The following is a 14,187-nucleotide window of genomic DNA, read 5'->3' as shown; positions in this document are numbered from 1 at the left end:
TGTACATGCAACTTCCCCGGCAGATATATACTTAGCTATAGTCTCCGACGTCCCCGACAGATTTCGCAGCACACGCTACAGGTAGGTCAGGTGATCTACCCTCCCGCCGCTGGGTGGCGGGACTAGGAACCATTCCTGTTTTCTAATCAGATTTTCTCTGTCGCCGGTTCAACAACACCTGTTGTTGGTTCCTCCTGATTTGGATTTAGTTTTTCGCTTGCCGTGGATCTTTTGGCCTGTCTTTTGGTGACGTATTGGATCGTTGGCTTGGCATACGCTTTTGTTAACTTTTTATTTGGAGTTGCTTTTTCTGATTCTTTAATGCGTCTTGACGCTAGTACTGTATTTAGAATATGTGCGATGAATGTGTAAGGTGAGACTACCGAAGGGTTCGGTAGATCCTCACACTGTAGACTTGAGTGTTCTATTATTAATCCTTGTACTGAATGTGAGATTTTGAATGAGGAAGTCTCTTTCTTCATCTTTGAGGTAGTTAGAGAAGAACAGGGTTAGGAAAGCTTCGTCTAGAAACTCCAGTAGGTCTCGTACTAACGAGCTAGTTGAGGATGCTTTAGAACCTAACCCTAATGTAGTTGTTGCAACCTCTCCCCCATTTTCAGCCCCTTCTCCCTTCTTCAAACCTGCAGATTCGTCTTCGAGATGACTGGCATGAAAGCCGCGATTTGCAGGATGGAATTGCAGTTGCTTGCAATGGAAGGTAAGAGTGCTGTGGGAAGTGTTTTGTGCAGTGTTCCCAGTGTAGTGGAGAGGGCGTCTGATCGGCTCTGCAACGCTCCCAGGTCTAGACCTCCTCCAAACTCCCAGGCCCAGTGGAGGAGGAATGTCGAAAACCGTAAGGAGGTTGTAGAGAATCCCCACCGGTCAGGCGTCCCTTCAGCAGGCCCTGTTGTCTCGACCCAGGCTGCCATGGATCGCCACAGGAAAGGCATCCTTCAGAAGTGCTTTTCGTCGTGAGCTGACAGCCTCCCCATGCCGCACCACCGAATGGATGCCTGTCCGTTTACAGAATTTCTCGAACCACCCATGCGAAGCCTTGAACTCTGGGGTTGGCGTTGATGTCCCTTCTCTTCCGTCGTCTTCGGCCTGGGCAATCAAATCGCCGAAAATAGCGCTGGCCTTGTGGGAGATTACCGTCTCCGTTATCGTATCGCCAGCGATTTCTTTGTCTTTTATCCAGACAAGAAGAAGCCTTTCCATCTCGTCGTGCACGTGGGTCCTCTTGTTGGACAAAATAGTGACGCCCTTGGAAGGTGCGGCTGCTTTGATGACATCCTTCTGCTTAAGGATGGTGCCTATTGTCGACGGATTTCGGCCGTATTCTTTGGCGATCACACTCAATCGCATACCAGCTTCATACTTCTTGATAATCTCCATCTTTGTCTCCAAAGAGAGCATCCTCTTCTTTCCGTGAATTTCAACTTTCTTGGGACCCATGACTACTATATACTGTACGTAATTTACATATAAGTAGAGTAAAGTTCTCACACAACAGGATAAAGTATGTATACTGCAACGAAATAATTAACGAATTTACGTTAATAAACGAAATAGTTAGAACGAACGAATACCGCGTGCGTACGATAACGATGCTGGGACGAGTGGCCGAGGCACGCTGCTACGTAGTAGATGCATGATGGGAAGGATGCTGACCAATAGGAGAGAAGGATCTCATGGCGGTGACTAGCATCAGGAACCAATGGGAGAGCAGGAGGATGGTGGCGAGTCTACTCAGTTGGCGGCGTGCGAGTTTCAAAATTGTTATGGGTGGTCTGGGTGAATCTCGGACTTTACAGCAACAACCTTTCGTATCTTGAAAAATTTTTGTATGTAGAGCCGTAAAATTTTTCGTATTAGCTTTCGTATCTCGAGTTTTTCATAAGTTGAGCCTTTCTTATGTCGAGGTACCACTGTATTTCAGGTGTAAAGACCCTTGATGTGGACATATGTTTGCCCATTACTAACCATTGCATAGCTGTTTAAGTAGCCAGTCTAAATTCCAGTTTATTTCCCCATAAGTACCACTAGCATAAATGGAGTCTGATGGTTTGTTAATGAATAGAATCAAATCTTATCTAAATTATTTCCAGGTTAAAAAAGTCTTGATTAAAGTTTTAGCATTGGTTTGAAAGCCAGGTAGTATATCTTTTTATGAATTAAAGAATGGCAGTATGGACCCAACTCTTTTTATTGTGTGCATCAACTCTGTGCATAAGTTTAAATGTTATATGCCCTTATGTTACAGAAGAGTCTGAATAAACAACTGATGCTTAAAGGTATTTTCAACACCAACAATGCTTTTTGGTGAGTGCAAAGAAAATTCCAAGTTAAATGTGAAGTGATCACTCATCATGCAAATTCAGTTGTTAGTTGTGCAGTAGTTTTTTTAAATATGCAGAATCCTAATACAACCTAAATTGTTCAGAATGGAAATGTCAGTTTTTTCTCGTTCTTGAACTTGGTGACACCTCTTGATGATGAGTAGTAACCACAAGTAAATATTCTCTCAAATGATGGGTTCTGTTGGAAGGTACCTAACTGCTCTGTACAATAGTCACATGTTACAGGAAAACAGTGAATTACCTACAAAAGAGTAATATCACACAAGCATCACAGTTGTATGAAACATGAGTTTGGCTTGAAAACTAGGAATTAATCATATATCGTTTTAGAGAATACTTTGTGAATAGGCAGCAGTCTGACATTACAAAATACTTTGGTGACATAGTACACCTTTAAGCTCTGCCATTCATTTTTATCTGTTTCAAGATTCTTTTGTTTCCAGAAATGCTAGCTCAAGAATATTCTGTATAATTGTACGGAAGACATTGACAAGGTGTACGTATTGCCAATACACCTTGCCTAAAAGATCATTCATGTGTGATAGAAAACAGGTGGTTCTGTATCACTTAGAGATGAGGGACGGTGGTTAAATGTCTGTATATTTTCATTCAGCTATTAGGAATGTGAAACCAATCATGGCTATTCCCTAGAATTAAGAAAATTAGGCATTGACGTGAACACTGGTCTTACAAACCATTCAGGTAATTTGAATAGAACTGAGAATGAGAATACAGATTTAGGCTGCCCTTCACGATGGGAAAATTACTCTCACCCCTTTGGGAAGATAGCTGGACTCAATTCTGTCAAACAGTGCAGGTAAATGCTCCTCTCATTCGGCAAAAGTGTAAGCATCTACTTTCCAAGGCGATTACAGAAAGACTAATGTATCACAGATTGCGGTGCGTGGTCGCTGACCAGCTCCCATCTCATACGCACAGGAGTTGCTAGATGTCACAGATTCCTTGCTATACAATCGCTTATTGTTTTAACCGGTTTCCAGCTGGCACTAAGATTTATCCTATTGTTAAGACCAAGATTTGTTAGCTATGAAAATACAAATTGACTAAAAAGTTGTCATATCTTAAGTGTTATAGATTTCTTTGTATCATTCCATATACATGTATGAAATTGTCTCTAGGTGGTCGATGGTCAAATAGGTAGTACAACATAGAATAAAATAGTTCTAGTCAGAACATGAGTCATTAAAGCAAAACTATTTTTACATAATGTTTTATACAAAAGTTTCTAAACTACAGCATTGAACTTATAGTTGTCATCTCTTCATTACAGGTTATATGAAGAGATATACAGTACGGGACTGTTCATCCTCACCATCAGCAATCTTGAAGCTACAGTAGAAGAGTTTTCACCCTGTATTTGTTCAACTTTGACTCACAGTGCACAGAATAAAATTTTATATTGAAATCTTACATGTTATAGGTTCTTGGTTGCTTTGTCTTTTAGTGCAGATAGCAATGTTGTATTAACTAAAAGGGCTATTCAGTTTGGAGAGGTATAGTTAATCCACGCACTCAAACTTTTTCCCAAAGAAACTCAAGTCAAAGCTTTCCATGAAATCAGAAACTCATTATTGTAATAAAGGTACTTGAACAAGACCACCGAGTCACACTACTAGATACATTGGACTTGCCACAGGGATTTGTTCCTGAATAAGATTGTACATGGAACAAGGTGTAGAAGTTAGATGACTAATGGGGATAATATGTAAAGGGAACTAGCATAGACTACAAGAGGGAGAGCAATGCACCTGAAGCTGATTATGATAGGCAGTGATGAGCTTAGTGGTGTTCCATGACGGACACCAGTGTTTACTTCATATATTCCAAACCTTTCTGCTATAGTATTCAGTCAAGTTCTCATATCATGAAGTACTGACATTTGCTCAGTGAGTTTCTTGTCCCCATTACCTTTGTAATACAGTACTTTAATCCCTTGTCTGGGTACTCCATTCAGGGTTATCTAATATATAGTAACATGTTACTTCCTATTCTTGCATAGCTCTGCTCATGTGGCTGTTTGATACTTCTCACATAGTTGTGACAGATTTTTTTTCTTAACCATCCTTCCACTGCACCTACCTTACTTTTTGTATATCACATTTCATCAGTCTTTTTATTCTCTGTTTTACACTTTGTAATGAGTTGCCTAAACTTTTACTTATAGCTGGTGTGATTTCTCTTCGCTCTCATTCTTCTGGTTCTTTCAATCTTTACTGTTTTAAAGTGCCTTGCACTATTTCGTTCTTTAGTCTTGTGTCTTATTTGTTTACAGTACACTTACATGCAGTATATGCATTTGTTGAATCACATATGTTGGTATTCATCTGTTGTTTCCATTTCCTGTAATCCACATAGGGTATACTATCTTATGGATTTTAATTGTGTTCCAAAGGAATATAGTGTTTGTACATCTTGAATTGTCATTTATTTCTATAGGTTTTGGTCAATTCCTTGACGACTAATTCTCCTCCCGCATTGTTGACACTTTAAGGCTTCTCCTAACATCTTCAGATGTTGTATTCTGTACTGAGCTTTGTGTCTTAGCAACACCCTTTAATTCTCTTCATTCCAGAGAATGTGCAAGTACTGCCTTCACTTTGCTGTTTGCAAGGGCCAGGGTGCTTTTTGTGCTCCTCTTCTAATTTCCAGAAATTCTCATTGTCCATGAAGTTTGTATGGGAGACTTTGAGTTAACATGTTGATCATGACTCCCTTATTTTCACAATTAGAAATGTGGAAGTTGATGGACCATTTCATCATAGTAGTCTTTTGTAATGTTCAACTTATAAATTTCATAGATTTGTTGTTGGCCATTATGGTGACTACAGGAATTTAACTCTGATGTTCCTTTGGGCAGTGTTCTTGGCCCATTATATATATATATATATATATATTATATATATATATATATATATATATATATATATATATATATATATATATATATATCTATATATCTATATATCTATATATATATATATATATTATATATATATATATAGGATAGATATATATATATATATATATATATATATATATATATATATATATATATATATATATATATATATATATATATATATATCTATATATAGTATATATATATATATATATATATATATATATATATATATATATATATATATATATATATATATATATCTATAGATATATATAGATATATAATCTATATCTATATATAATATATATATATATATATATACATATATATACTATTATATATATATTTAATAATATTTATATATCATATATATATATATATATATATATATATATCTCATATATCTTATATCTATATATCTATATTAGTATTAAATATGATATATATATCTAATATAAGATCTAGGATATCTCTATTAATATATTTCTTATATTATATATTATTTATATAATTATATTATATATATATATATATATAATAATATTATTAGTATAATATATTACATCTATATATATATATTTTATATATTTTTATATATCATATATTTATATATATATTATATATATATTATATATATATATATATATATATATAATATATATATATATATTATTATATAGATCATATATATATTTTATATATATATATATATAATATATATATATATATATAGTATATATATATATCTATATATCTATATCTCTATATATATTATTATAATATTATAATATATATATATATATATATAGTATATATATATATATATATATATACATACATCTATAGATCTATATCTATATATATTATATATATATATATAGATATAATATATATAATATATCTAGATATAGATTATATGTATATCTAGCTATATAACTATATATATATATATTTATATCTTATATATATATATATATATATATAGTACATTAGATTATCTATATATATTATATATATCATATCTATATATCTATATACCTATATATCTATATGTTATCTATATAATATATATCATTTAATTAATATATATATATATATATATATCTAATATTATATATATATTATATAAATTTATATCTGTTTAATTATCTTTTATATCTTTATTTATATCTTATATATTATATATTTATATATATATATATATATTATTATATATTATCTATATATCTATATCCTCTATATATATATATATAATTAGAATATATATATAATATTATATTATATATATATTATATATATATATTAATAACATTCTTACAATCTTATACATCTTAATAACATCTATTGATATATATATATTTGATATATATATATCTAATTCTATATATATATATAATCTCTTATAATATAATATTATATATTATTTATATATATTTATTATATATATATATATATTATTTTATATTATAATAATATATCTATATATTAATAATAATATTAATCATAATATGTTTTATTTTCAGCTCGGGGCCATATACATTGCTCAGTGAGTCACGAAAGTTAGGAACGTGATAAATCCATAAATAAAGATATATGCCACGAAGGAAAAATAAACGAATGAGGATCTACAAGATCTTTCGACGTTAAACGTCCTTTACTGAGCAGAGACTGACATATATACGGGAAAAGACAATACAAGAAGATTCGTATAACTGACAGATAGGGATTATAAAGAGATTAGTACCTAGAATCCGACACACCTGGAAGATGAAAATCGTTCCCAAACAAGCATAAACAATGGGTGCAATTAAAGGTTTAAGACAATCATCTCGGATACAAGGTCCAGACAATTAAAGGATTATAGGTGACAGCTATTCAGAACTTGGTAAACAAAACCATATTCACAATATACAGACAGACATTAAAACATAACAACAAAAATAACAACTCTAAGGCAACTGATTTTTATTTAAGTCAGTAATTATATCTTTGAGGTCATTCTTAAACATGTTACAGATACAAGGGTCTAAATGAAAAAGGCCACGACTAACATTGAAATTACAATGAAAAGGAAGTTGTATTAAAGCAGATTCTAAAAGATTTCGTGATAAGACATCTCGACCTAGCAATTACTGAACTACCATCCCACTTTATTTTTGTGGTTGTTTTCACTTAAATGAATGAATATTGCATTGGATTTTTGCCCAGTTTTTACAGAATATTTATGCTGGCTTAGCCTTACTTCTAGGCCTTTGCTAGACTGTCCGAGATAAAATGAGGGACAATCCATACATGGAATTTTATATACAGTAGTACCTCGAGATACGAAAGGCTCTACTTACGAAAAACTCGAGATACGAAAGCCAATGCGAAAAATTTTACTGCTCCACATACGAAAAGTTTTCAAGGTACGAAAGGTTGTTGCTGTAAAGTCCCGAGATTCACCCGGACCACCGAGAACAATTTTAAAACTCCCGCGCCGCCAACTGAGTAAACTCGCCACCATCCTCTTGCTCTCCCATTGGTTCCTGATGCTAGTCACCCCATAAGGTCCTGCTCTCCTATTGGTCAGCATCTACCCCTTGTGGTTTAGGTATTCTATTGGTAAAAGGTTGCTGTAAATTGAAAAACTTATTCATGCAATACATTTAATAAAAAAAAAGAAAAAAAAAAACATTAGGTACAGATAGAATAAAGAATAGAAATGAATGGTTTTATATACTGTTTGGTAGTTTTCAGTAGTTGAAGAGAGATAATGAAAATTTATGGCTTACTGTGTAAAGTGAATTGCTTGGCGATCGTTCGATACTCGTAAGTGCTGGATGTAAAGACGTTTGGAAGGTTTTTTTTTTTTTTTTTTTTTTTTTTTTTTTTTTTTTTTTTTTTTTTTTTTTTTTTTTTGTTTTTTTTTTTTTTTTTTTTTTTTTTTTTTTTTTTTTTTTTTTTGTTATAGTTAATGGTTACTTAATAATTATTTGAAATGAGTCCATGCAATACATTTAATAAAAAAAATTGTGAATTAGATATCATAAAATATAAAATAAATCAGACTGCCAACAAATACGTATTTTTTAGAATTCTTCTGTTTTATTATTACGTTACGTATACGCATGTTTCATTATAGCTGTCAGTAACTCGGTATCTTCATTAGGTAAAGATAGAATAAAGAATAGAAATGAATGGTTATTATACTGTTTGGTGGTTTCATTAGTTGAAGAGAGATACTAATGACAATTTATGGCTTACTGTGTGCTAGGAAAAATGATTGCTTGGCGCTTGTTCGATACTCGTAAGATGGGTAAGAGCTGAATGTAAACAATCGATTGGAAGGTTTGTTTTTTGTTTGTTTGTGTATTATAGTTAATGATTAATTAATAATTATTTGAAATGAGTACATACTGATTATTTATACATTTTATTGGCATATTCTAAGCTTTTAGCTCTTAGGTTTAGATGTCAGAATCATAGACTAGGCTACAGTAGCAACCGCTAACATAGGCTAGGCTTATTGCTAAGGGACATATGCTAAAGTCCTAATATATGCAGTAAAAATGGGGTTGAACATTACATGCAGTTGAATATTACTCAAGTATGTACAGTATTTTGCCTTTTTGGAGTCATATTTCTTCCGTCGTAACCCTAGAACATGTGTTGTAGGCCTGGAAATATAATTTACTGGGGTGTTTTTGGAGGGCTTGGAACGGATTAGCCATTTTACATGTAAAATGTGTTCCAAGATACGAAAAACTCATAATACGAAGGCCGTCTCGGAACGGAATAATTTCGTATCTCGAGGTACCACTGTATTATGTTGTTGCTTTCTCTGGGGCCATTTTTTATTAACATTCCTCTTAGTGTGTTATTATAGGAAAAAACAAGGTTGACATTAAAAGCTTTTAACAATGATTTAATGGTTTCAAATCCGTTAAAATAAGGCAAACTGAGAATGTTCTTAGAATCTTCTTTCTGCGTGTTACTTACACTATAAAACTTTTTGCGGGCTTTATTATAACAAATGTCTATTATATGTGAAGGATAGCATACATCTTTCCCTATTTTTCTTAAGTATTCAATTTCTTGATCCAAATATTGTGGACTGACAATGCGCAATGCTCGTAAAAACATAGAGGAGAAAGTTGATATTTTTATGTTAAGATGGTGGCCTGAGAAGAAATGAACATAAGTTAAGTTGTTGGTCGGTTTCCTATAAATACTGAATTTACATTGAAATGGTTCTCTATGTATCAAAACATCTAAGAAAGGGAGGCGATTGTCTTTTTCTAATTCTAGAGTAAACTTAATTGATGGTACCTGGTTATTTAAATTAAATAACCAGGTACCATCAATTAAGTTTACTCTAGAATTAGAAAAAGACAATTGTCTTTTTCTAATTCTAGAGTAAACTTAATCGATGGTACCTGGTTATTTAAATTAAATAACCAGGTACCATCAATTAAGTTTACTCTAGAATTAGAAAAAGACAATTGCCTCCCTTTCTTAGATGTTTTGATACATAGAGAACCATTTCAATGTAAATTCAGTATTTATAGGAAACCGACCAACAACTTAACTTTCTTCTCAGGCCACTATCTTAACATAAAAATAATCTTTTTCCTCTATGTTTTTACGAGCATTGCGCATTGTCAGTCCACAATATTTGGATCAAGAAATTGAATACATAAGAAAAATAGGGAAAAATTTATGCTATCCTTCACATATATTAGACATTTGTTATAATAAAGACCGCAAAAAGTTTTATAGTGTAAGTAACACGCAGAAAGAAAATTCTAAGAACATTCTCAGTTTGCCTTATTTTAATGGATATGAAACCATTAAATCATTGTTAAAAGCTTTTAATGTCAACCTTGTTTTTTCCTATGATAACACACTAAAAGGAATGTTAATAGAAAATGGCCCCAGAGAAAGCAACAACATAATATATAAAATTCCATGTATGGATTGTCCCTCATTTTATCTCGGACAGTCTAGCAAAAGGCCTAGAAGTAAGGCTAAGCCAGCATAAATATTCTATAAAAACTGGGCAAAAATCCAATGCAATATTCATTCATTTAAGTGAAAACAACCACCGAATAAAGTGGGATGGTAGTTCAGTAATTGCAAGGTCAAGAGATGTCTTATCACGAAATCTTTTAGAATCTGCTTTAATACAACTTACTTTTCATTGTAATTTCAATGTTAGTCGTGGCCTTTTTCATTTAGACCCTTGTATCTGTAACATGTTTAAGAATGACCTCAAAGATATAATTACTGACTTAAATAAAAATAAAAAAAATCAGTTGCCTTAGAGTTATTATTTTTGTTGTAATGTATGTCTGTCATGTATAGTGAATATGGTTTTGTTTACCAAGTTCTGAATAGCTGTCACCTATAATCCTTTAATTGTCTGGACCTTGTATCTGAGATGATTGTCTTAAGGCCCCCATACACTACCGAGGAACGAATCGCGCTTCAAGTCACCTCAAGCTTGGCTCGAACTCGAAGGAGGCCACACTAAAGAGCCTTGTTTCAGTTACGGTAAGCGCTTTTTCCGCACAGTGTAGATGTCATCCTCAGACCTAGACACAGACGATTTTTTAAGCATTGCTGTTGCTCTCGAAGAGAAAAAACGTAAAAAGCGATCAAAGTGGAGCAAATCGTGGCTTTTAAAGAGAAATGATTTCTCGCATACCAATTTGCTAGAAGAACTTAGATTGAAAGAGCCCCAAGATTGGTTCAACTATCTGAGGATGGACGAAGATACGTTCCTAGAGCTTCTTTCCATGGTAACTCCTATTTTTGAGAAGAAAGATACGAAACTTCGAGAAGCAATTTCTCCCCATCAGCGTCTAGCAGCCACATTACGCTTTTTAGCAACTGGGAAATCCTATGAAGATCTAAAATTCTCAACGTGTATTTCTCCACAAGCATTGGGACACATTATTCCTGAAACCTGTGATGCGATATACAGACTGCTCAAACCCCATTACTTAAAGGTAAGACAACATTTGTTTTTCTTTGTGATATGCCAATACCAACATTTTTAGCGATACCGACAGATATCTCTATTTAGCAATGTATCGATACCGATACATTTCAAAGTTTAAAAAATTTGTGATGAAGAAGCTTTAATTAATGTTATTCAGTCATAAAAGAAATGTTAATGATAGGTAATTAATTAACTGAAGGAAACATGAATTTCAATTTTAATATAACTTTATCTTATAGGTACCTTAGCCTATAGCTACATTGATACTTGATAAGGAAAAAAAACACTGGCTATATCAGTTTTTAATGACATTTTATTTTTAGCTAACATCAAAATCCTTATATGAAAATAAAAAAATAGAAGAAATTGTATATAATTAAAAAAAATTCTGTAACAACAAAATGAAAATGAAAACTGAAGATTTCTTTCCTTCATTGCTAATGCTAAGTTATATACTTAAAGAAAAATTCAAAATAAAAAAAAAATAAAATGACAAAATAAAAATGAAAACTGAGGATTCCTAACTAATTACCTACTTAAAGAAAATTCAATAAGAAATTCATTTCTGTAACATAACAAAATAAAAATGAAAACTCCTTCATTGATAATGCTAGTTATATAATTTTCCTATCTATATGAATTCATTACCAGAGAAGTTATGGAAATATGATGCAAGTTGGGTCTCTCCTGTAGGTTGGGTCCCAGAAAGAGGATTGAGGTGTCCATTGACAACATGGGACATTTCATTAATGCATCCTTTTTTGGCCTTGTACAAAACATCATTCACCAGACGAATAACCTCCATCGAAGTGCTTTCTGGGAGTTCGTCCAATTGGATTGCCCAAGCTTTAACTTGAGCATCGAATTTACTACTTTGCTTTTTCTGGAGACGCTCGGAGAGTAACTTATAAAAATCCCTCTGTGAATTCTTGCATCCTTTAGAAGATGTAGAAGATGATGCTTCGGAGCCTGTAGGAGAAGGAGCAGGAGTGGGAATGGTTACAGTTGTTGGTGAAGAAACAGATGTTTCATCCAACTGTGGAAGAAGAAAGAAAAATATCTAAAATGTGTACAAACTTTTGTATTTCAGCATTTATAAATTTTTCGTTGGCTAAGCAAAATCAGGCTAAAAATAAAACATTTATTTACTTCATCTTTTACCCTTTGAGCTTTGCCCTTTTTTTCTTCTGTATTGTTTTTTTTTCTCTTTATATATATATATATATATTATATTATATATATATATATATCATATCTAATATATTATATATATATATATCTTTATATATATATATATATATATATAGATATATATATATATATATATATATATATATATATATATATATATTATATTTTTATTTATTATTTTTTTTTTTTTTTGAGGTCAGGCTAGAGAATGAGCCTTCTGGTCCGTCCTGATTATCCCGTCCATTAAAAAAAAAAAAAAAAAAGTTAGGATTTACAGATGGAAAAAATTGATATCATGTGACTTTTTTTAAGTAACTTGTTAAAATTTGCATTATATAATATGGTATAATATTTATAATTTTCTTTATTTCCTCTTTTTCAGTTTCCTTCGAGTGTCGCAGAATGGAAAGCAATCGCACAACAATTTGAAAACAAATGGCAATTTCCTAATTGTTGCGGGGCGCTTGACGGCAAGCACATAAGAATAACTCCTCCCCATGATTCCGGGTCTTATTACTGGAACTACAAAGGATTCAATAGTGTTGTGCTGTTGGCCCTTGCAAATGCCAACTATGAGTTTATTATGTGTGATGTTGGCACTAATGGGCGAATATCAGATGGAGGTGTGCTTGAGAACACAAAATTCGGAGACCTATTAAGCAAAGGGAAACTGAATTTGCCAGAGCCAGCTAAACCAGAAAATAGTAGCAGAATTTTGCCATATGTATTCATCGGAGATGAGGCTTTCGCGTTAAGGAAGCATTTTTTAAAGCTTATTATTCCTCTAAAGACCTCACAAAGGAGCGCAGAATATTTAACTATAGGCTCTCTAGAGGAAGAAGAATAATAAAAATGTATTTGGTATTATGACTTCACGTTTTAGGATTTTTTCTTCACCAATAAATCTAAAGATTGCTAATATAGAAAAAGTAGTATTAGCATGCTGCGTTCTACATAACTTTTTGAGAAGAAAATGTAGTGCATCATATTTGCCGCCGGAAAATGTACGCAATGATATAGGCCTAGGCATTGAAAACCTAACCATTCCTGATGTAATGCTCGGAGATGTTGCTCTACAACCTTTGGAAAGGACACATACCAGAAACCCTCCGCAAGAAGCTAAAGAAGTCAGGAATCAATTTATGGCTTATTTTATGGAAGAAGGTGCCGTTTCATGGCAAGACAAGTCAGTAGGAAACTAGAGTACGAGACCAAGTTTATATAAATTCAGCGTAGTCTTTAGCCAAAAAAAAAAAAATAAATAAGTAAAAAAAAAAAAAAAAAATTAAACTAACAATTGGTCTCAGACTTTTCCATTGGATAGTTAGTTAAATTCTAAACAAATTAATTATTTAGTTCATGGTGCTTTAAGGTTTTGGTGAACTTTGTATGAATTAAAGCAATTAATTCTGTATAAGAAGTGCATATTATTTCTTAATAATTGTATGTATAGAACTTCATATCATTGCTAGATAGTACTTAAAATATTAAGTACAAGTCACATAGTTCAAGGAGAAAGCATCCCTGAAATTGTAAAAGGATAATTAGTGTTTAATAAAAATATAAATTTCCCTTACCATCTCTCTTTCAAAGCTTTCCTCCTCTATAGTAGACCTAGAGCGTCCTGGCATTTCTTGGTCTTTCAGAAAGAGTAATTTTTCGTAGTACCATAAGTTGGGCTTATAAATGTCATCTGTGCTGGCTCCAGATTTGTATGAGGCCTGAAC

At 32.4% G+C, this 14,187-nt stretch overlaps 1 protein-coding gene and 1 long non-coding RNA gene across 2 annotated transcripts in view; both read left to right on the top strand.

Annotated features, from left to right (window-relative positions):
• The window catches only part of LOC135199209 (uncharacterized), a 44,183-nt gene extending 38,941 nt beyond the window's left edge, over positions 1-5,242 (top strand). The window contains exon 3 of the long non-coding RNA XR_010310975.1: positions 3,652-5,242. This is a non-coding gene — a long non-coding RNA (uncharacterized LOC135199209). The remainder of the gene's footprint in view (positions 1-3,651) is intronic.
• Positions 5,243-10,635: 5,393 nt separating this feature from the next.
• On the top strand, positions 10,636-13,307 carry LOC135199093 (uncharacterized). Its single transcript, XM_064227010.1, has 2 exons — positions 10,636-11,276; positions 12,843-13,307. Exons 1-2 carry the CDS (start codon positions 10,845-10,847, stop codon positions 13,305-13,307), a joined length of 897 nt encoding a protein of 298 aa, XP_064083080.1. The 5' UTR covers positions 10,636-10,844.
• The last annotated feature ends 880 nt before the right edge of the window (positions 13,308-14,187 follow it).

This window comes from Macrobrachium nipponense, chromosome 25, assembly GCF_015104395.2.
Source record: "Macrobrachium nipponense isolate FS-2020 chromosome 25, ASM1510439v2, whole genome shotgun sequence".
NCBI lineage: Eukaryota > Metazoa > Arthropoda > Malacostraca > Decapoda > Palaemonidae > Macrobrachium > Macrobrachium nipponense.
This window is presented reverse-complemented; position numbering and strand designations above follow the sequence as displayed.

Coding starts and splice junctions, on each gene's coding strand:
- LOC135199093 (XM_064227010.1), top strand. CDS start 10,845: ATGTCATCCTCAGACCTAGACACAGACGATTTTTTAAGCATTGCTGTT. Junction 11,277..12,842: donor TCAAACCCCATTACTTAAAG/GTAAGACAACAT, acceptor CCTCTTTTTCAG/TTTCCTTCGAGTGTCGCAGA.